We start from the raw sequence: 24,458 nt of genomic DNA, 5'->3' as shown, positions 1-24,458 counted from the left end.
CGTAGGATCATTGCAGCTGTGAGCAACAAGCGAGCATTGTGTTCTCTATTGAAAAAATGATATTACCAATACCATTAATTTTGCATTAAAAAGCCATGTTAGATGAAGTTGTATTGATTTGGCACGTTTAGTTTGTTAATTTTTGTGTACTGACTTATTGCTGAATTTCCAAGGACTACGTGTAATGCAAAGGCTTTAAGTAAGTTTTGCCTGTGACTGGCGACTGTGTAATTTTGCTAAACCTTGGACACCCAAATTTACTGAGAACTTTACTAAATTAGACAATTACCGTTGCTATTGCGTGGAAATATTGTTTAAATGAAATATTTTTATTTTTGTGGTTTTGAGCGGGGAAATATTTATAACTGTGCTATTTGATATACCTAAGTATACTGTACATTTTCTAAGTTTTCATCAAGGCCCATGCTATGGTCCAGGTATATTTAAAAAAGAAAAGGATTTTAATTGGCGAAAAATGCTGTATTCTAAAAAATTCGTCGCAAACACACTATTGATCTGTTAAATTTCTTTCAGTCTAATTTTAAAGTTAAAAAAATTGGTTTTAAGATTTACTGATCATCTAAATTCTGGACTAGCTGAGTCGAGTCTTAAATAACATATTAAAGAGCGTCTTTAGAGCAATGCAGAAGACACCACTACTGTGAAATAGTCAATAGGTCCTCTTTTAAACTGCAGTCCTAAACATAGATTTCAATAGTCATTGATCCTTTCATTCTCTTGTGGCCAGTTCGCAAACTGTTGTCGTTTGTTTTAGCCAAGATTTTGCTAATCTTTAGAAGTTGAGACTTAATTACTTTTTCTAAAATGCTCTTTACTGTGCCAAAATACATTAAAGTTTTAAATATATGATAAATTAATACGTAACGTAATCTCTATAATTGTGCCTCTGTATAACAAAGTTTAACGAAACCTTGTTATACTCTGATCTTGAAAGATTAAAACACTTAAATTAAAAACTTGAAAGATCAAAGTTTAATCTTGTGATTGAGAGACGCTAGTTTTCATTTAATGTGCTTTCAAACCCACTCCCTATAGGTGATTATGCCAAAGTGCTAATTTCATTATGCGTTAGAAGTTATGTAATTTATGTCACATATAATTTAAACAAAGTTTATCAAGAAATTTATTTTTGTGACATTCTTATGAGAAATTATGTTATTACCATCATTATCTTATTAATATTTTTTCGCGATATTTTTAGATAATATTTTGTTTCATTTTCTAGAGAAAAATGATCTGATCCAAAAACGTAGAATTTCAAAATGGCTGCTATGATATCAAATGGAAAAATTTTGTTTTTGGAAATTTTTTTTATTGCGCTCGTCTCTTCAGCTCCTCATGGCTTAAGTAAGATTTTTGTGTGTATTCAAATGCATAAAAGCAGCTTTAACGTGCTTATATAGTAAAGTTTAAATTATAAGATAAAATTCCTAATCCTGTTCATTCAAGCAGGATCTGTTGATCAATCAAGCTCATTTTTCAGACTACGATTTTAGTATTATTATATTTCACTTTATTAAAAATGTGTATTGATTTGGCAGTGGCTTTCCGCCATGCAATTTCCCACCTTCATAATCGAAGTAATTTATAACATTTGTTTCGGGTACTATTAGCTCAAGTATACTGACTGTACAAATAACCATTAAAGGGGAGTGCAAGTCGTGATGCAGGGGAGATAAATGTATCATATCTTAAAGATAAAAACCACATCTGAGCATGCGCCTCTGGTGCGGTAAAGGAAACTTTTGAGATGACTGAGAGCAAGAGAACGCCTGGATTTGAGGTAGTGGGGGAATGAAATGGGACTGGCTCATGCACAGATACAGATTTCATCTATAAGATACAATTCCCACCTTCATCATGACTTGCGTTGTGCTTTAACCATTACATAATATCTTTTATTGTTACCCATCTGCTTCACCACCTTTTTTATTAAAAGAAAATGTGATGCATTCTTTCTATTGCTCTCCAAATCGTGTTTTCAATGAAATTTGTTTTGCTGTATTCAAAAGTCAATTTTTGCATGTCATGATGAGGTTTCCCCGGTAAAACTGAGCAATTTCACCTTTTAATGTACTCCTTGGTTTTTAAAAATGGTAAATTAAACATTCGTATGAACTCCTTTTCAAAGATCTAAGTCGTTGAATTTAATTAAAATTACTTGGTCTCTTAGATTCCTTGTGTGTGTCTTCTAGTTGAGAGCTTATTTAGTGTCATAGAAATCAGAAATCTAAGTTACTTATTAGTTTTGTTTAGAACTTGAAAATATTTTTAAAACCATTGATCATTAATTAAAGTGCCTGTAGTATGTTTTGGTATTTTTTTAGACATCTCTATCCAATAAAGACATTTTTGTAGTAATTAATAGTTTTTTATGCAATATTAGTAATTAGTAATATTTAAGTTGTATTTAGGCTTATCTGAGAACTTTTCAACTTACAAGTCTAAATTATTTCGTGGGAAACTAATATTTTACCATTTGTTTAAAGGCATTAATAGTTGCTAGATGATTTGGGCCTCAGGTGGTGCCTTGGGTATTAGCCTAGCTGATTATTGCTGTTTACTATTATTATTATTAAATTGAAAATAATTGGTAAATTCTCAAATATTCTGTTGGGGAAAAAACATTTTATATCTGGTTTCTGCCTACTAATTGTTAAATAGAAATTTCAAATTTAAATTTAAGTCTTGCATCTCAGATAAATCTAAATATGTACTTGGTAATGTAAATAGCGTGTGAATTAATAAAATTATCTGTATGATACAAATTTCAATATACTCGTGTCAATATTGCCAAGGTCTCTTGAAATGAGAAACTTGAGTCATGACCCACATTGTCATTTGTATTTGAGCAGCTTTTTTCTAATTTCATCTCTGCGCATTCTCTAGTTTTTTTAGGTTAATGTATTATTTCATAGTTATTATTTATATTGAATGCAGTACGTGTTTCATAAAAACCACAATAATAATGAAAAGATTGAGGCTTAGTTTAAGATAAACATTATTTAATTAAGGTCAGGCAACATTTATGTAGACTGATCTTTCTTTAATTACTATATAATAATAATAATAATAAAATGCTTTTATTGGGTTTCACCTTCAGTACATGACAGATTTACAAGGAGGCCCGTAACAATAAATTAAAACAATTTCTATAATTAATTAAGAGTTTAAATTTAAATAGAAATCACTTGTCTTTTAAAATATGTAGACGCAAATGGTGTTTAAATTCACATAGTTTTTAGTTTCTTTATAGCAGTTGGCAGATTATTCCACAGATTTATTCCGCGGCATTTTGTGCTTCTGTGTCGCAAGGAAGTCTGTAGGTCTTCAACAAAGAAGTTAGGAGCACTAGCTCTTGTTGATTTGGTGTGAATTATGTCTCTTGGCTTTCTGAAAAGTTCATGCAAATAAGTAGGACAAGCTGAGTTAATGATTTTATACATCATACCACAAAGGTTAAATATATAGTGTTGGTTCAGAGTCAACCAGAGAGTATTTGATGCAGAGGCAAACATATCCTTTTTAGCGATAAATCTTGAGCCATTATTGTGAGCAATTTGGAGTTTATTTAAAAGCATTCAATTTGCAGAGTTGTAAAAAATATCTCCATAGTTAAAGAGTGGCAAAATTAGCGAATTATAAAGAAGATCGATGGTTTTTGTCTCCAGGGTTCTATATAAAGGTCTAAGAATGCCCAGCCATTGGTTTGATTTTGAAATTAGAGTTTCTATATGTTCACCCCATGTCAGTTCTTCATCTATTATAATACCAAGGTATTTAAAGCTTTTAACCGTTTTTATTGATGTATTCTTTATGGTTGAGCTAGTTTCATTTGAAATTGGTTGTCTTCTTATACACTGTTTTATCTTCATTCATAGTTATTTTTTTAGATTTTAATATTTTCTTTAAGTCTCATTAAACACTTTTCTGTAAAAAATTTATGTGAGAAATATTATAGCCATATTCTAATGAACGTTCACTAAAAAATCTTTAGTTGGCTATAAAATGTTGCAAGCCAAAAATCAAGTCAAACTGAAGACTATCATAAAAGTTGCATCTATTATAATGAGGTGCCTCTTCTTTCCATTGTAGATCCCTAAAAATGCTTGCGCAAGGCATCCTGTGACGAAATAATATCTACCTGGGCCCTTAGACTTGAGCTTTAATGGCTCTCCCTTTGTCTAAGGAACCCCAATGTTTTAGCAAGTTCTGGGCCCCTAAGTCTACTTAGCTTATTGGCTGATGGTAATGCGATAGTAACTATATTTTTATGCCACGTAAATTATGCAATAACTTACTACAGTGACAACTAAAAGGATATTGTTAGATGCCCACATAGACCCTTTCAAACTGCTGAAAAATTAATCGTTAAGTGTGGGCACAATTTCTTTCTTTGACATTGATAGTAGAATTTTTTTCCAGAAACATAATAGCCATTTCAGATTAGGCTAATAAAACCCTGCTTAGGCTGTTTATGAAACCAAAGTTAATTTTTTATTCTAAAATATGCATGAAAAAATCAGAAAAATACTTTGGTTTACTATAAGCCTTGTCAGAATAGGGTACTTGATAATTTAATATTTAAACTGGTAGTGTTTGAAGAGTCATTGATTTGTATTGTTACAAAGGTTTATTGGCTGAATTCTTTTTTTATATTGCTCTGCATATCTACTGCAGATTTTTTTCCTAATATTTCCATATCATTAAATTTGTAATGCTGACATGATAATGATAATTCTTAAAACTTTCTCATAAAATCCTTATAATCTTGATACTGGTTGGCATAGAACCAGCCATACCGGTTATAGCCATCTGGCTAAATCCGGTTATAGCCACTTGAAAAAATCCAGATTTTTTTGGCTGTTTTAAAAAAAATTACAATATGAATATTTTAGTAAATGAATAGTTTTTGTTTAGAAATTTAGTTTATTTTTTGTTTCATATTTAGAAACCGGTTTACTTTTACCAGTTTTTCGGTAGGTTTAAAGCTCCAAAGTTCTCTGCCTCGCTTTTGTCAGTGCGTCATACACAAAAACTAGTGGGAATTTCCAGAGGAAATCAAAATAATTCAGTTATTTTATATAGTTATTTCGCTTTGTTTAGTTTTTTATTTACGACAATAACTGCAGACAATTTCTACTTACATAAGTAAAAGGTACTGTTTATAATTTAGCCGGTTATAACCGATAAAAACTGGTTATAGCCAATTAAAACCACTGGTCTGGATTTTCCAAAAAAAGCCGGCTTTTTTCCTGATCCCTTTAAAGTACAGCATTTAAAAATTACTTCCATCTCCACAGTGGTGCTGTTCCTTTTAGCAAAGTTGATTTGTTTAAATTTTTTTGTGGATGCATTAATTGATTGAACAATCTTTGCTCTTAGATGATCAGTCTGGTATTTCTACAACATCATCAGCTCTGAAAACGGCATTGACTACTGTATTTGCTGTGGGAACTATTGTTTCGCTTGCTATTGTATTCTTTGGCTGCATTTGCTGTCAACAGCAGAGATTCAAAGTAATTAATAACACATTTAGGTCCCACCAAAATAGTGTTAAATAAAATCTATTTTCATGGTTTTTATCAGAGCGTCAGCCTCCCGTCAAATGGCATACCACTTCCTCAACATAGCAACAATGCTGAAGGTGTCATGGAATCAGAGTTTGCAATATTCCCTCCTCCTCATGCTGTATTGAAACAACCAGTGAATTTGAACCATGACGATGCTGTAACGTTTGAACCATTACCTGACATAAGGCTGCGCAAATTCAGCAGTCCAGTGGCAGGTTATTTTCCAAAGCCTGCCTATTTCAGCTCAGACGTAAACAAGGGTCTTTCTCTTCATGATTGGTTTGGTTAGTATCATCATTTCTACTACTTATATTTTGAAATCTTCATTTATATCTTATATAAATGTTTATAACCATTTTAACCCCTGAAATTACTTATATTAATGTGCATTTTCATTTTCCCCAACATCGCTAGTCCAAAAATTTTTGTTAAAAAAATGATGTCATTCAAATTTCATGTCTAATATATTCGATAAATATTGAACACACAAAGCAGTTAAGCTTTTACTAGAGAACTTTTAACTTTTTATAATAGTAATATAAAACATGATTTGACCTCGCATTTCGAGTAAATGTTTGAAAAAATATTTTTTTAAATTCAAACTTTTAAGCTTCATATAATTTGTTAAAGGGATAATGAAAAGCCTATATAACCCATATTTTATCGATTCCTACTCCTAAAAGAAGTGCAAAAAATGATACTCACGTTACAAGATAATTTAAATTAATTTTTGATTTAGTTAAAATTTCTCAAATTCTCCGCCAACACGAGGACGGCCAATGGGAAGAGATTTTGGCGCAATGCCACTTCTGCCAATGGGAGAGTGCGCTTTATGTTCGTTTCCCGAAAAGACAGGAGCCATCCTTAAAGCCGCTGCAACTCGCTAAGCCTAGCTCTTCTTTTTTGATGTTTTTTTGTTATTGAATTGTACCTTGAATTTCTCAGCTTACAGTATTTTGTCGAGAATTTTCACAGTTAAAAACTGCACAACTCATTTCAGAGTTTAATCTAAAACCAAAGTAGAACTAAACAATCTAATTAATAATCGAAAAAGTTAATAGCCAAATTCACTTACCGAAGAAATTCAAAAAAGTACTAATTTTTATAAAACAATATTGCAATATTGAAATTGTAAAAACGAAGATGAAACCAAAACCTTTCGAAAACGTAACTAACTAGCTACTAATTATAATAAATTTCCAAAATTTAGCGAGTGTAACCTGAGAAATTCAAGGAATAATTCAATAACCTACAAAAAATATCAAAACACAAGAGCTAGGCTTAGCGAGCCGCAGTGGCTTTTAGGATGGCTCCCGTCTTTTCTGGAAATTAAGATAAAGCCCGCTCTCCCATTGGCAGAAGTGGCGTTGCGCCAAAATCTCTTCCCATTGACCGTTCTCGCGTTGATGAAGAATTTGAGAAATCAAGGTAGAGAGCTTGTTTTTAACTAAATCAAAAATTGAATTTAAATTGTATCATAACAAGAGTATCATTTTTGTACTTCTTTTAGGAGTAGGAATCGATTAAATATAGGTGATATAGGCTTTTCATTATCCCTTTAATGAAAATATATTTTTTATAACAATGCTATTCTATATTAAGAAATTAGTTTTTTCGTAAAGGGTGTATAAAGAATAAGGTTTGTTGGATTAACTAATTTCAAATTCCTGCCACTTGTAAGTTGTAGAAATTGTTAACAGATTTGTCAATTTAAACCCATATCCCTTACCAAAAAATAAGTGGTCTAGGAAATACTTTAAGTTGGTATTTGAGACAAATACCAACTTAAAACCAACTAAATACCAACTTAAAACCTACTTAAAACCAACTTACAAATAATGTCATTTTCTGACCACTAAAAACCAACTTAAAGAAAAAGGCATTTTCCCACCAACTTAAAACCAACTTATTACCAACTTAACTAGTTTACTGAAATATGCTGACCTTTTAAAACCAACTTAAAACCAACTTAATATCAACTTAAATGTGAATACCAACTAAAAACCAACTTATTTTTGGTAAGGGATATATATTGCTCTTTATCTCAATAAGGCTTCAATAAAGGATTGGCTGGAATAATTAACTTAATACTTTTTAAAGCTAAATTATTTCTGGTAATCAATTTAATTTAAATTTAATGTATACAAATCTTTGTACAAATTGTTTTTGTACTGAACTTGTGTTTCTATTATATGTAGATGACCCACACTGCAATTTCCCAAGGAGTCAACTGCAATATTTCAGTGAAGTGGGAAGTGGTTGGTTTGGTCAAGTTGTGGAAGGTGAAGCCCAGCAAATTATTCCGGAAGAGAAAAAAACCCAAGTGGTAGTCAAAATATTACGCGAAGATGCATCACCATCCGAACATATATATTTTCTTCACGAGGTATTCCTTCAAAATATGGAAGTCAATAAGAAGTATCCCTAATTTCCATTGGTATATTTTTCAAAGGTGCGTTTATTCAGAGATCTAAAACATCCGAATGTTTTAAAACTGCTCGGTCGGTGTTTGGAAGTGGATCCCTTTCTTGTTATTTTGGAGCACAGCCTAATGGACCTTAAAAGTTACCTAATTCAACATCGAAGCAATCCTGAATCTTTACTTCAAGGTGGTCAATTATTGCGAGCTGCTTGCCATGTAGCGAAAGGATTAAAGCACATGCATGAAAACAACATATTGCACACGTATGTTTCATTGAGTTGATCCCTTTTTTTCTTTTATTAACAGTTTTTTATCATTTAGTGATCTCGCTGCGAGAAATTGTTTAGTAAGCCATGATCACGTCATAAAAATTGGTGATTATGGCATTTCAGTGAATGCCTTCAAAGAAGATTATTATTGCGTTGGTGACATTGCATTGCCAATAAGATGGTGTTCTCCTGAATCTCTAGTCTACTCTGATAATGCTATTCGAACCAAAGATTTAACTCAAGAGGCCAACATATGGTATGATTCCATTTCATAAGAGCTATTTCCTTATTAAGTGCGCCTTCTGTGCAACTTATGTATTTAAAAACCAAACTGTTTACTGATTTTTTTCATATAAAGTAAAATATTTACTGTATTTAACTTTGCCACTTAAATAATAGTAACATCTTGACTGCGCTTTAATATAATGAATCTTTTGTAGGTCATTTGGTGTTTTATTGTGGGAAATGATTGAATTAGGTAAATTACCTTATATGGAATTTAGTGATGAAGAAGTATTACAAAAAGCTATTGTCCAACAAATACTAACTCTAGAACAACCAAAGACACCGTGCCTTCACAAAGATCAGCTGTAAGTTTAATATTAATAATAGTGAAGTGACAATTATTTAACTAGTGTAATTTTTCTATAAGGTGGCAAGTTATGAAACTTTGTTGGAATCTTCCTCGAGATCGACCATCGGTCCACAAAGTTTCATTGTTGTTAGATCATCTGTTTGAAAACAAAGATGTTGCTTCTGACTCTGTTGCTTTTGAAACTCGCTGGAACGCACTACAGCCTGTAGTCCGAGAGCATAATTTAAATCCTGTATCTTTCGATCTTGCTCTGACTTTTGAAAGTGACTTTGTTCCAAATCAGTTTTTGAAAGTGGAGAAAAATAGAGATAATTTCTTGTCATCAGATTTTGATGTTTCTTCTTTAAGGGAAACGTCCTCTTCTCGCTGCTCTCTAACCCAAAGTTTTGAAGCGAATTTTGGAAAAACAATTTCACCAAGTTTGCAGAATCTTAGAGGAAGCTTAGAAGATTTGGCTTTACACAACAGCTTGGAGAGAGAGCTGGATTGGGATCCTCTTAATGTAATTAACAGCCCCACTAACTATAATAATAAAAAGATGAAGGAGAGCAATGATCAAATTGATGACAAAGTAATTAATGATCAGATATGTGAAGCTATTAAAGATCTAGATGAATTTTTAGCTGGTGAGGTAACCTCCTCTGAAGTGTCGAAAGATACAACCCCTGAGAGGAATGAAAGCGGTGACGAGGATATGGAGTTCAAAAATGACATGAGTGCTTCATTAGTAAAATCTGAGCCTAAAAATGGTAGTGCAACAACGTTGACTGATGTTAATACCGAGACTGGTGAAACACTGCCTAAGGACAGTAGTGATGACTCCTTACACGCACATTTGATTGGTGATCTTGGTAAACTAGATGGAAGTTCCAAAACCGATTTACCAGATTTGGTTTTAACAAAAGGTTCGTCAAACATTCTAGAAGATCACTTACTGACCAGTGGAGAAAAAGAAAAAATGAGTCTGGAAGCGAAAGTCGTGGAGTTTAATGAAGTTATTGAAGCAGAAAATAATTTAATGTCTGATCCCAATCAACCGAAGGAGTTAGATAACAAAATTAATAAAATAAATTCAAAAATATCACCAAAAATAAAATTCCCCGAAAAAGAACCACATAGGGATAGTGCCATTGTTTTGGAATCCGAAAGTTCCTCGTCTACTCTAAGCTCAAAAATGGACGATGTGTGTTCTCCACAATCTCCGATAAATAATATCCCTAGTATATCAAGCGTATCTAGTCACACAAATTTAGTCAAAAATGAACCATCTCTTATAGGAGAAAGCAGTACGGAAGAGTACGTAAGTACAATTGCTTCTCCCCAAGCCTTTGTTTCTTCTTTCACAAGTGATTCGTCCACTCTTCTGTCTATACTTAATGAACCTCTTACCTATGGTAATCCTGGTAGCACTACAAGCATGGCTATTGGGGGTAATGGTGGCAATTTATTCTCGGATAGTGCTAGCAAAACTAACACACTGGATACAGATCAACCATCCCTACTAACAAAACCCACCAAAAGTATCCCGATTGAAGATAATGTTCTGACGAAAAATGGTTGTGATTTCAGATGTACGTTGAATAATGATGTTATTAAACCTAATATCGAAACCTCTAGCACAAATTACCTCTCACTTAGCCTTGATGCTACCCATAGTCAATCGGATAATTTAAAAGACAATACAAGCAGCGATGTAAATAGTTTAAATGCGTGCGAAGAAGTGTTTCAAGAATCCAATGGCAACACATTTAATTCCGAAATAAATTCTGAAGATGAAGATGATATAGTTCAGGGATGTACTGATGAGATGGAAGTAAATTTTTTTAGTGACTCAGATTTAGAAAGTTTAGGTGAAGGTTACGATGGTTCCGAATCAAGGATGCGTAAAAGTAGCACACCCAAAAAGGATGTATCTAAACCTTCCAAATCACTATCAGAATCAAGCTTAGGTGCAACATATTACACAGCTTGTGATCATTCAAACTTGGATGAATCTTTGAAATTAGAAGAAGAAAGTGTATTGCCATTTATTGAAATAACTTTATGTGAAGATACAGATACATTATATAATACGTGCCATTCCGATACGCCAACGATCAATGATGAGCAGAATAGTGAATCTGATATGGCTGATGAATCTTTCGAACAGCAGCTAGGCTATTTAAGTCAAGAGAATGACGAGGACCAGAACTTTGTTGAAGCAATCAATTCTGAATTAATCTATGGCTTTAGCGAGTCCACTCCTTCAGAGAACAGTCCATCCATGTTATCCGTACCTTCATCTGAAAATTTAAAGCTTGATAAAGATTGTTTCAATGAAACGCTTTTCATGCAATCTGACGAAGGTAATTGCAGACCAAATTACAAAACTCAATTAGCTAGTTTCGCTTTCGAAAAAGAACTTAATGGTATTGTACTGAGTAGAGAGCTTAATTCCATTCCCTATGAGAAACCTCAAGTTGCGTCCCAGTGTTCAAAAATAAACAATGACTCAGTTATTTTAAGTAATGCAGAGAAAAGACACCATGATCTTACGTGTGACTCCTTTTCGTTAAGTAGTAACAAGGCGAACTGCCACAACAGTTCGTACCTCAACAGTGAGTTTGAACAAAGTAACCCAGAAATATCTAGCAATTCATTCCTGTATATTAACTCTAAACACGCGTCATGGTTTCACCCACCACCAAGTTATGAAGATAAATCAGTTACTAACTCAACTTACTATGACGAAGAAAGCATCGTTGAAGATATTTCTGAAGATGGTGCTCAGGCTTCAAGACAAATCAACCCAAACTCTCAGTTCAATAAAAGCTGCCAAGAATATCAGTTAGAAGATATTCTATCATGTTTGGACGATACTGCAGGTGGAAATGACAATCCTGCTTATAGCGAGGAAGACATTGAAACTAATCCATCAATGTTTAGTCCCATTGAAGATAGTGGAAAATATTCTTCAATGGCTGATGATGATGATAACAGCATTATTTTAGATGATATTAATCAAGGGGCTCATTGTTCAGATGACATGAAAGATTATTTAGATGATGAGGTATTGATAATAGACACGGAAACTAATGAAGCGGTTATGTTAGATTCCAAAGAAAGGTTATCGTTGGCTATGGGTGAAGAGAATATTTCTTATTATGACAGACAGTTATACGTAAATGAAGTTTATGATCCTGACAACTACTATGGTCCAACTAAACTTGAAAGTATAGTTGAAGAATTTGAAGGTGGCTCAAATGCGACGTCACCATCATATAGTGGCGATTCTAATTTATCCAATAATGTTTCGCCTGGAAATGGTTTCATTAATGGTGGAATGCGTATGAAGATTAACGATTATGGCTTTAACAGTCAAGAAGATTTGGATAAATCAATTTCTGACACTTGCTCGTGTGCTGAAGAAGAATGTTCCACTAATTTTGGTGCTAAAAGCTCAGATTCTCAAGAAAATCACCCTCAAGTTGAATTACGCCCTCCAGTATTAATCTTTGAAGGTGAAGAGTATTTAGCAGGTGCTGAAACTGATGATGGCTTTGACGATTATGATAATGAAGATTATGAAACTCAAGACATTCAAAGACCCGGAACTTCAATGTTAGATTTTAAGGATTATCGAGAAAACAATTCTCAAACTGCCTCAGAAACTGATGAGGATGATTTCATTTCACCTCATGAGAAACGTGAAGATGTTTTGTACACTCCCGATTTTGATAGTGAGACTGATGACACGAGCAGCACTGGAACCTCTGAATCTTCTACATCAGGAAGTTTTGAATGTTCTAATGATGATCTTGTCGATAAAGATGAAAACTGCATCTCTCCTGTGCCAGAAGAAGAATCTAAAATTAATTCTGATAACATTCCCGCAAGTCCTGTTAAAATATTTTCTACTGCTTGGGATTCTACTTTAACTCCAACAAAAAGTGCCATAAAATCACCAGAGAAAAAAGTAAGAAATTTAATATTAACCGTAATGTTTTGGTATTTAAAATTTTTTTGTGAATATTTTGAGGTTTATCATAAATGCAATAAAAACTTATTATGTTTGCTACCAGACCCGCTGGTATAATTTACTATACAGGGTGTCGACTAAAAAATAACCAGGGCGAATATCCCAAAATCTGTTTTAGGTACGAATTTGAAATTTGCATTTCTCATAGTGTGTAGGGGGAAACCTACTGCAAAAATGTCGATGACCTTGAACAATGTCTTCAAGGTCATCCAGAAAGTAACTCGAGAACCGTAAGTGTTACGAAGTTGGTTCCAATTAGAAAAGTGTTCCACGTGACTTTTTAAATACAAATAGCTTTGACCTGATTGAATTTGACCAATAGGAAGCCGAGAAATGCTAGATGAAAAACAAAAAAGGTCGTTAAGTTGATAACGTGTCGAAAGTGAGGTTCGGGAGCTGATAACTCTAAAGAGACTCGTGTTAGAGTACTGAAATTTACTACACATCCTCATCAGGATTGAGGGTCTTTAGTTTAAAAATTTCAATGACCTTGAACCATGTCTTCAAGGTCATCCAAAAACTAACGCGAGAACCGTAAGTGTTAGAAATTTGGTTCCAATTAAAAAAGTGTTCCATGTCACATCGTAGGTCTAATTAGCTTTGATTCATTATGGTGGGAGTTTTTCAAGTTTGTTAAATTGGATGACCTTGAAGACGTGGTTTAACTTGATTCAGTTTCAAGTTATTTCTCAAGGTCATTTTTTAATGTCTTTGAAGACATGGTTCAAAACTACTGTGACGAGAAAGTGGTGATTAGCAAATTTCCTATTCAAACCTAGTTTCTAAACCCAATGGATTGCTATATAATGTTTTCACAACTTAAACCACGTCTTCAAGGTCATTCAATTTTACAAACTTGAATTTCAACTCCCACCATAATGAGTTTGTCTAGCAAATTTCGATGTAACATGAATTGGTTTCGAATGATGTGCGTTTTCTTTCAATTTTCATTTTAACGACCTTTGTGATTTTGAAAAACAGTTCCTTGACTTCCTATTGGTTAAATTCGATCGAATCAAAGTTAATTACACCTACAATGTGACGTGGAACACCTTCCTAATTTTAACGAAATTTCTAACACTTACGGTTCTCACGTTAATTTTTGGATGACCTTGAAGACATGGTTCAAGGTCATTGAAATTTTTAACTAAAGACCCTCAATCCTGATGAGGATGTGTAGCAAATTTCAGTATTCTAACATGAGTGTCTTTAGAGTTATCAGCTCCCGAACCTCGCTTTTGACACGTTATCAACTTAACAACCTACTTGTTTTTCATCTAGCATTTCTCGGCTTCCTATTGGTCAAATCCGATCAGGTCAAAGCTATTTGTATTTAAAAAGTAACGTGGCACACTTTTCTAATTGGAACCAACTGTGTAGGACTTACGGTTCTCGAGTTAGTTTCTGGATGACCTTGAAGGCATGGTTTAAGGTCATCGACATTTTCGCAGTAGGTTTCCCCCTACATCTTGTATACAACTTGAAAATTTCAAAAACGTTTCTAAAACAGATTTTGAGATATTCGCCCTGGTTCATTTTTTAGTGTATAAATAGATCTCAAACAAAACTCCATTTTCATAATTGCTTAGTGTAGGGATTGTAAAGAGGTGATATTTTAGTGAGGAACGGGGAGAGAGAAAATCCTTGAAAAACTGGTTTTTCTACTGAAATATAATAATTTGAAAGAATTCCCTATGGGCGCACATGAAAGAAACTATTGTTTTGATATTTTTCCTGCAAAATATTTGATTTATGGAAAAAAAATGGGAAAAAATGTTTTATTCACATTTTAAAAATTTATTTTATTTTGGAAACCAGGGGATCCCTCACTTTTCGGGTAGAGTTTGGGGTTCCTATATTATTACTTTTATATAGCACCATTTTCTTTTCTTTATTGAAAAAATGTTTAAGCAAATTTAATAAAAGCTGAATGCCTATTGTTATGTTGTTTTAAAAACAATTTGTGCCATGGGCTGTGTTCAGTTACACTCAACTGATGAGTCATCTCACTGCAGTTTTTTATATATACAGAATTTCTCAAAGATATTACCCTAAAGGCCTATATCCTCTTCAGTTGGGTTTAATTTACTTTTAACTCTGAAATTCTAATTATTTATATTTATCAACCTTGGTTTTGAAATTTACTTTAGTTTTCAAGGCATCATCTGAAGAGGGTATAAACCCATTTGGTTGAAATAATTTGGCGTATACTATTATTGATTGCCATAAGTTAAAAAATTGAAAAAGCTATTATGTAAGTGGCCCCTAATTAAACTAGATCCTGGTGGTTCACTCACATTAGGTGAAATTCAGCTTCAAAATTATCGTATATATTAACTTTGGGTATTATGGATTTAACGAAAGATACTTCTAACGTCTCAACGTTTTAGGTTGGAGATATGAAGAAAAGTGTATCTTTTCATGAAGAGGGACCTGCTTACATCTTCAGTTATCCCCCGGAGTCAGATAGTGAAGATGAAGATGAAGGGAATGAAGTTGCAACTGAATTTACATGGCATGTTGATTACACCAACTATGCTGGTTAGTTTGGTTTTATCTTTTCATATAATATTTAGGAATATCAATATATAGTAGCAAGATTATTCAACTATAAGTTTGGATATTGGGAGCTTTTAGCTGCCGCAGGAAATTACTATTCAGCTTTACCATCCCTTCCACCGCTCTCTTTCCATAAAAACTTGTCGAGGTTAAAGGTAATTAAGTGTAGGGAGCTGTTGCCATCACCCCCCTACGCATTGTAACCTGGCCACCTGAATTAATGGCTTTAAAAGTCGCTTGATGACTTAGGCCTAAGGTGGTGCCTTAGGTATTAGCCTAGCTGATTATTATTATTATTTCTTCGATCTTGCACGCAAGCGCCATCTAGACGGTTCAAATTATTAGATAAACTAAAAACTATAACTATGCAATTTATTAAAATAAATATTTATATAGAATATTGTATTTTTATTTTAGGTCATTAATTACTTTTGGGATGAATATACCCCACCAGGTGCTGCTAGATGGGTAGGCCTATAAACGTGACCAAGATCAGATTATTCTGCTCTAAAGAACATTTTTTCCTTGATTTTATTAAAGTATTATTATTAATTTGTTGATCAAAACATAATTTCCCTGGTATTTGTTAGTTTTTCAGACTTTTCAACAGTTGAGAAAACAATCTAATAATGTTTCTGGTTCTGACCACATTTGTTTATTATTTTTCATGGATTTCTAATTATCTACAATAAAAGGCGCTGTTGTCAAATTTATATAAATTTACCCATAGCCTAAGAAAAAAAGGTTTATGATTTACCCCTTTTCTGCTCAGGCGGGCGGGGGGGGGGGGGGGAGACAATAAATGCTTGCATAAATCATCTTCCCAGGAAATCGCCAAGTAATATTTCCGAGAGCCAGGAGCTGCAAGTCACTGTTTATATAGTGCTTGTTTCACCTTTATTACAGCACCAAGCATTCCCCATGACAGGTGAAAAGTTTCCATTATTTCCACAAGCACTATATAATCAATAACTTGCGGGTCCTGACTCCTTGAAAATATTACTTCTTGGCCATTTCCTGGGAGGAAGGTTTCTTTAAGCGCCTATTGGTATTTTGTATTAACATGTTTTTTTATTCAAATTCATTTTTTCAGATTGGGAATTTCAACCCATAGATGATGAAGAAATTCCTGAAGATATTGTAGAAATGGATGATATTGAAATACCAGCACCTGGGCCATTGGCTCCTGTTAATCTCAGTACCATGATGTATAGTATTATCGGAATTAGCGAAGATGATCTCTTGGATAGTCTTGATAGTCAGACAAAGACTGACAATGGTAAGATTGCAACTCACAGATAAAAAATATTTAAATTAATTTTTATTTTGGCCCAAACCAATTGTTACTAAGTTAAGTATTTTAAAAGGGGCGTCATGGAGTAAATAAAATTTGAAGAACAATAAATAATATAATTAACTGGAATTAAATAGTAAACCTTTTGGTATCAATTATGTGTATGCCGAGTAAAATTCATAGTTTAGTTTTTGGGAAACTTTTTAAGCTTTTTAAATTGTTATACACTGTCCAAAATAAATGACTAATTTAAAATATATATACCATTCAATTCTAAATGTTTTCTTGTCATACTCGACATGCAAATTAAAGAAATCATGCAGCGGCGAATCGTAAATACTTTTCTCTGGCGCTAGCTTATAGAAAATGAGATTAACTATAGCGGGTACGGAAAATGGTATTGCCCATCACCAGATCACACAAGTAATTTCTCTGTTGATGGTATGCGAAAAAGTGGTGACCTCATTGTCATACTGTTCAATGTTGCTGTTCTCAAACAAAAAGTTGCGAAATATGCCGCTTTAGAAGCTAAGCCACACAAAATATGGTCTTAGCATGTTATGGCTACCTCAAACCTTTTTTTAAATTTTTCTTTCACCTTCATCCAATGGACATCACTAAATTTTGCTGAACAAAGTCCATTTAGTAATAATATGTCGAGTACATATAATAGTCTGTTTGCCCATTCAGCTTAAAGCTAACTTAATACACATCTGTTTACTTGGAATTTATTTAATTTTTTGATAAATTTAATTACTTACAAACTGTCCTGTCGCAAGGTTTAATTAAACCTAGCCGTTAGCCAGCATTACCTTGCGTTTTGTTAGGTGTTATCCCATGGTGTTGGCTTCGTTATTAGCCTAGCTAGCTATTCCTTTTGTTTATGCAATTTCTTAGCAGAATCTTCTTAGGACAAATCAGATTTCACCAAGCTGAGGGAAATCGCCATGGAATTCTTTATGTACACCATTAAGAAAACCTACTTTTTCCATTATCCAAAAGTCAGTTAACGTGCTAGCATGTTGAGCAGCTAAAAAACAAAAGTTTATAATTGTTTATAAAGTTTATAATTTATAAGTTGTCAATTGGTCAAAGTAATAACTGATAGCTATGTTTGGATTGATGTGGAATTGCGTTTATAGCCAGAAATATACAACTTAAATCATCATGCACTGATCGCCTTGAGCTCCTGCAATCATTCATTATGACAATGAAGCATAGAGCTCTTATTGACTTCAGAAAAATTAAGTTTGAGCGTAGACTAAAAAATTTTTACACAACGACATCCCACGGGATATGTTTTAGATTGAAATGAACTCGCCGCGTCATGGGGCTAGGTGCATAAAATTTGGGGGCAAATCAGCCCAGAGCTAATTTTTCCCTGGGGAGTCTTGGACTGGTTACCCGGCGTAGCCGACGGCAGAATTCTTGATCTTGAATTTCTAGTCATTAGAGTTTATGCCGTACTGACAATGAACTTGGTGTAACAAAATGGATATAGAAGATAATTGAATTTACCATAAAAATGTCTTCATTAAGTTATCTAATTAATTAATAACAAATAGCTGTACCACTACCGCAGTAGAAAAACTACTACCGCTCCAACTAAACCATGCTATGCACGATGTACGCTACAAAATGTTAGGTGCCAATCAACTGGGAGTTTGAAATTAAATAACTGCAAGGTTTTGTTTCTGTAGTTTGAGGGATCCAGCGAATAACTATGATCATAAACAACACTTTCCTCTTCATTACGAAAGTCTTTTTCATTCAGTTCCACTGGTTGCGTGTTCGGAATGTTAACGTAACAACCCACATTTAAATCGCCTATATTATGATTTTTACCATTGTTATTTAACTGGGTGGTGCTTAACCGTTCTATCTGTCTTGATCTTTTTTCTAATCCAATGTCTAAACTCAAAAGTCTGAAAAAATTAAAATAGTTGATATTTCACCCTTAGAAGTCTTCATATTGTCCTAGTTTTTAAAGATGCTTATTTCCAACACTGTTTGCCGATAGTTTTCGATTATTTCTATCGGTTATCAACTTTATTTTGAATGTTATTTCCCGTTTAAATAATTTTGACAAACGTTTTCTCTTATTGTATAGTAAATTTTCTCCTATTTCTTCCTTTTTCCCTCCAATTTTCTTCCTATATTTTCGTTTTTCCCCCCAATTTTCTTCCTATATATTTTCCTGTATTTCACTGATAAATTTCCTATAATTCCTTTAAAGGAATTAAAAATATTCTGTGGTCACCCTGAATAGGGTTTTTTTTTTCTAAGAATCACTAGTTATTTTCTTCGCCGGTTAAAGCGCGCAATCCCGTAAACGTTTTGTGCATCGAGTCAATGGCAAATTTATGTCTCCTGATTGGCTCAAGTGATTACATAAAACGCAGAAAGGAATCGCCCATCTTAGCCCCAGATGGTAGAAAGGGTAATGATATAGTTCGATATTCATGGTTGAAATGAATACATTCATGCTTCTACTTATAAAAAATATAGCGTTACGCGGGATATGCTTCTGTTTTTTGCCCTAATTTGACAGGCAGACTAGAGAAGAGAAGTAAAGGATGGAAATCCAATATTTGTGGTATTTTGTTTGGGTAGTGTTTTTAATCTTTGTATTACATTATAGGTGTCACTGATAGTTTTGTACTGAATGAATTTGAAATTGAAAAATCATTAACAACAGAAGAAGAAAGAGGTCAGCTTAGATATGCCACAGAAGAGGAGACATCCGTTAAGTTTGATGAGGAAGGAGGTGCTTGGCCCATTGATGACTTCCCTGAGATTATTACCAGTGTGGATAATATTCTTGAGACTATAAATCCATTCATAATAGACTTATCAGTAGATTTACCTTGCATGGATGAAATTGTGGATGTTAATCAAGTTGAAGTACTTGGAAACGGGGTGGAATGGCACATTAAAGATATTTCTGAAGCCTCGGATAATAAAGCTAGAAATGAACCAAATATGACAAAAAATCCATTTTCTATTGATGACAATGTTAAGGAATGTTGTACACGTAAGGAAGAAGCCCCAGATTTAATTTTGACCCTTAATTCTGATTCTGGAATAAAGCAAAGTTGTAGTTCAGTGGAATATAAACCCCATATTAGGTTTACAGATTCTGAAGAGTTGGAATTCAAACTGGATGATAGTTCTGAGGATTGGAATCAGTCAAAGCTTACAGATAACGAGTCGTCATATCATATAAAGACTAGCGATGCAAACAACAGTACAATACAGCTCTCATCGGATTTAAGCAGTTTCACTGAAGTTCCTGTACGTAAAATCGTGACTGATATGTTTTCAGGGTCAAAGGATTTAGAAAATCAAAATTTGAAGGAGACTGAAGCCAATGAAAATTATGTAGATAGGGGAAATGGAAATTCACTCCCAGACATTTGTAACATTAATAAACAATATAAAATTTCATTAACAGAAATGATCAATAACACCCGTAAACAGGAAAGATTTCAGGACAAAGAGTTTGAAAATGATTCCAAATTTTTAATTTCTAACAATAAGATTATTGAGCCATCAAACTGCACAGATGATAGTTTTTACTCCGAAGCCGCCGTAGTATCGCATAAGATGAACCCTGTCCAAGAAATTACACCAAAATTAGGTGACACTAAAGTTGATTATCAGGCACAAACTCAAACGCAAGAAGTCACCAGTAAAACAACCCAGGCTGTACCTATTACCCAAAGTAGTTCATTAGACACAGAGCAGTCTATATCTCAGTCAACTAGTGATGTTATCTCTGAAAGTGAAGATGAAGAGTCATTGAAAGAAAAGTTGTTAAGCTTATCATGTCGTAATGACTTGGAGTTTGACAGAGATGAAATACATGCAAAATTTCATGATAATATACCTGGAAAATATTTTGGCATTAGCCCTAATAAGAAATATTACAATGAAATGCAATTAAATTATAATTTGAATGATCATAAGGATCCTGCTCAAGATATCCCTCTGGAAATTGATGAAATTCTCTTTGAAATGGAAAGAAGCTTTTCATTAACTGATATTGCATCTTCAGAACCTGTAGCACTTTTGGATGAGTACAAATTATCCCACAATGATGATAAGAAACGTAATTTGTTAAAGTTTAAAGAAGATAGTCTAAGTTTTGAGGGCGAATCCAGCGAATCAAAAAGTTCATCAAGCCTGCCAAAGTTAAATGACATTAGCCCAGCTTTAAGCTCCGATATTGATATTTGCGAATCTGATTTGGAAGATGCAAAAGAAGATCACAAAAAAAGTGATAAATACCTAATAAAAGTTGGTGAGTTTAATAATATGGACAATGTTTTAGATTCTACCATTGTAAATGGAAACTTTATAAATAATGAAAAAGAAATTTTAAATTACGAAAACAATAACGAGGAAAGAGTGAGGTTAATGAATGAGGTCAGGAGCAAAACGTCGATAACCAAAATGAAAACGGACAATTCCACAAACCAAGATATCTCTAGTTAGCTAGACCACAAATTTATTATATTATTTACGTCTACTTCCCCAAATTTTTGTGATATCAATCTTTAAAGGTAGTTTTACAATTATCTTTGGCTTTTTTATGTACCTTATAATTTATTGTTAATAGGTTTAAATTAATTAAATCAACCGAAATGAGTCTGATTGTAAACTTGGAAAGAGATAAAATTAATGTCTTTTACATTATCATCTAATCCAAGTTTGCAACCTATAACTGATTTTATAACAATTGCAAGAAAAAATACTCAATGAGCAATACCAGAAGTATATAATAAATATCTTAAGAGATAAGTATTCATCTAGGCTATAAAAATGAAATGTATACCTTCGCAGGCTTGAGGCAGTTTTAAATGAAAGCCATTTTCCACTAAACTAAGGATGTGTACACTGTATCATATATTTATCCCACTGTCAATGTAAAATATAAAAATTACTTTGTGTAAGGATATTTGCTGATTTATGGAGCATAAATACAAGTGGTCAGGTACAGAATTTAACTGAACAATTTCGGTGGAAGACAATTTGGACCGCCTCTCAAGGGGTAAGATAAAAAAAAGTTGAATTATGTTTGGGTGAGTTATGGGTAACAATGCATCATCCATTGGGGTAAAAGTCTGGAAAAATGCTTGTCATCTCAACATTTCCCTGCCAAACTGCGCCTGACTACTTTCGTCAGTAGGGTACTGTCTCCGCAATAATTTGGGTATTCTAGGAAAATTATATAGTCATGACCTTTACTAGTCTTATACGGAGTGGTTTAAAATTCTCAACTTACAATATTCAGTATTTCATAGAGGTTTTTCATAACTTTAATCTTAAAAACACACATCTATTACAGTAGTTGTTCAGTGCATGGTTTTCATACTGATTGTTTAGTTTTTTTATAAATCCATTCATTAGGTTCTTCCTTGATGAGTGTATACATAAAAATTACCAGTATTCATTGAAATGTAAATTCTTGAAATACCATTGGTGAAGATATTTTTAAAGCTTTACTTGAAGGGAAATGCAAGTGGTCTAGCACTGGGTAGTGTATGGAAGACAATTTAGGGGAGTGCTGAGATTTTCCCCTTTCGCGGAGTATGGTACAGTGCGCTACCTTAGAGCAAGAGTCAATCAAGTCTGAAAATCCCTATCGAAATCTGGCATAATAACAATGATAATCTAATAATGAAAATTGATAAAAATAGAGTGAAAATATATATTGAAAATTTTGTACTGAGTCACCTTAATTTAAAAACACAAGGATTCTTATGTTGAATTTATTTCAATAGTCACGTATCTCGACTTACTTGACTTTTGCTCTCAGGTAGCGAGTTACTTATGGGAAATCAATGGTGGTCTTTTGAAAGAATTTTTACCTCATAACATTTTTCCGCCAAATTGCATGACTCAGTGGCCTCTCCAGGAAAAGTAAAAAATAATTTTTTTTTGAAACAACCATATGTTTTGTGGAGGCCACATGCTCCCTTTGCCCTCCCTGGCTACACCACTGTGACCACTTGCTTTGACCATCACCTTGAAACTTCTAAACAGAATCAAAGATTCCAAAAACCTTTTTTTTACAAGAACTATAAAATGTAATAAAAAACGTCCAACTCCTCATCAAAATAACAGTAGGAACACTGTTACATTTTTAATAACTACCTTTTTGATTAACATAGTTACAAGTTTTAAATTTTTACTTGAAATTAAGGATGTTCTGGTACTTGTATAAAATCATGTTATCTGGTTAATGTTTATAACCATGGCCACCAAAAACTGTAGTAATAAATCTTGTTAATGTTTCTTTGTGTGTAAGAAAACAATTGTTTTAAGTTAATTTACCACATCAAATTCTAGAATATTACTATCGCATTAACATTTTCATTCCTAATCAGCTGGAAAAACTGCGCCAAAAAAAGAATACTAGAATATTTAACATAAATTTTGATGGCAGTTGAAGTAATTTACCAACCTAGAGAATATAAGTATGATGTCTCCTAAAGGATAATTCTCATAAATTATATTGCAGTCAGTATTATCAAATGTAACATAATCACGCATAAGTGTGTCTTAATGAAATTTTGTTCAAGAGATGTTTTAAATTGTGTTGCTTTCAATGCATGATGTAATGCACGTTGTTAGCTTTTAAATTGGAAATTGAAGTTATAGAAGTGCCATTAGGAATGAACGCGCTCTGAAATTATTTTGGTATCAAGTCAAGTTTAACTTGTGCTTGTTAACTCTTAACCTTTTAATTACACTCGCTTGGTCAATATGCGTTTAAAAAGTACTGGATGTATGTTTTCATTTTTCTGGTTCACATGTATAGATTGAAGATAGGTCTTATTGGAAACCTTCCTGTCAAGATGTTACGCTGAGGCACACTCATTAGTGTATTTTGTTACATATGGTATCATTGAATTCTTTTGACCCATAGAATGTAAATTCAACCCCTATATCTCTCAAGTAAAAAAAGTTATGATAATAAATAATGATACCATTTAAAAAAAATTAATATCTAAATAGCAGTGTTGTGTTATAAGTTAAAAAGAACTATAACATTGATAGTGTATGCAATGTTTATCTTTGCAACAATGATCTAATTATGTGATTGCTCATTGTGTATATGTTTCTTGTTTCTTTCACTTTTAAAAGATTTTATCAAGATTTTCCATATTTTATTCATCTAAATTATTCAGGATTCGTATTTAAATTTAAAATAAGGCAGCTTTTCCCTTGTAACAAATAATTTACGCTCCAAATATTGTACAATTAAATACCAACAAGAAGCTAAATTGTGTAATTCATTATCAAATAATCTAATGTTAAGTAGATATTTAAGATTTTAATAGCTCTCTTTAAAAAAATTAAATCAAGTAGTGATATTGGCTATAAAGTTATTAAAATAACCAAAGTTGTAATAAATAGAAATTCACCAAGTTTGAAGAAGAATATTTTTAAATGATAGAAAAATATATTTCATACATTGTTATTATATAGCTAGAGATTTCTTTTTGTACGAGCTAGCTGTTTGTTAAGTTTTATCAGTTATGTACATGGTAAATTCAGTATTAATTACCATTCCTAATATATTGGTTTTGACATCTCAGAAGTTTGGCATTATTTATTCATTATTAACACTGAGAATGCCGTTTGGAAATCTAGATCCATGGTACGAAAAGGTTTGCTATCAAGCTCTAGCAAAAAAAT

At 33.0% G+C, this 24,458-nt stretch overlaps 1 protein-coding gene across 3 annotated transcripts; it reads left to right on the top strand.

The window, feature by feature from the left end:
- LOC149968877 (uncharacterized) lies at positions 1-22,578 on the top strand. Of its 3 annotated transcripts, XM_090155017.1 has the most exons (13): positions 1-199; positions 1,247-1,368; positions 5,407-5,540; positions 5,611-5,878; positions 7,793-7,980; positions 8,047-8,279; positions 8,338-8,541; positions 8,726-8,875; positions 8,938-9,731; positions 9,804-12,835; positions 15,289-15,439; positions 16,551-16,736; positions 19,393-22,578. In XM_090155017.1, the coding sequence occupies exons 2-13, from the start codon at positions 1,284-1,286 to the stop codon at positions 21,246-21,248; spliced, it is 7,281 nt and encodes a 2,426-aa protein (XP_090011143.1). In that variant the 5' UTR covers positions 1-199; positions 1,247-1,283; the 3' UTR covers positions 21,249-22,578. The 3 variants fall into 3 exon arrangements, with proteins under 3 accessions (XP_090011143.1, XP_090011142.1, XP_090011144.1); XM_090155016.1 differs by having other exon boundaries at positions 8,938-12,835; XM_090155018.1 differs by lacking the exon at positions 19,393-22,578 and adding an exon at positions 16,825-16,947 and having other exon boundaries at positions 8,938-12,835.
- The last annotated feature ends 1,880 nt before the right edge of the window (positions 22,579-24,458 follow it).

The sequence above is a fragment of the Leiobunum rupestre genome, chromosome 1 (assembly GCF_980474605.1).
Source record: "Leiobunum rupestre chromosome 1, qqLeiRupe1.1.hap1, whole genome shotgun sequence".
NCBI classification, from domain to species: domain Eukaryota; kingdom Metazoa; phylum Arthropoda; class Arachnida; order Opiliones; family Sclerosomatidae; genus Leiobunum; species Leiobunum rupestre.
This window is presented reverse-complemented; position numbering and strand designations above follow the sequence as displayed.

Bases quoted from the DNA above. Each gene is read 5' to 3' on its own strand.
- LOC149968877 (XM_090155016.1), top strand. From the start codon at position 1,284: ATGGCTGCTATGATATCAAATGGAAAAATTTTGTTTTTGGAAATTTTT. The intron at 12,836-15,288 runs GTAAGAAATTTA...TCAACGTTTTAG, and splicing joins TAAAATCACCAGAGAAAAAA to GTTGGAGATATGAAGAAAAG. The intron at 15,440-16,550 runs GTTAGTTTGGTT...TCATTTTTTCAG, and splicing joins TGATTACACCAACTATGCTG to ATTGGGAATTTCAACCCATA.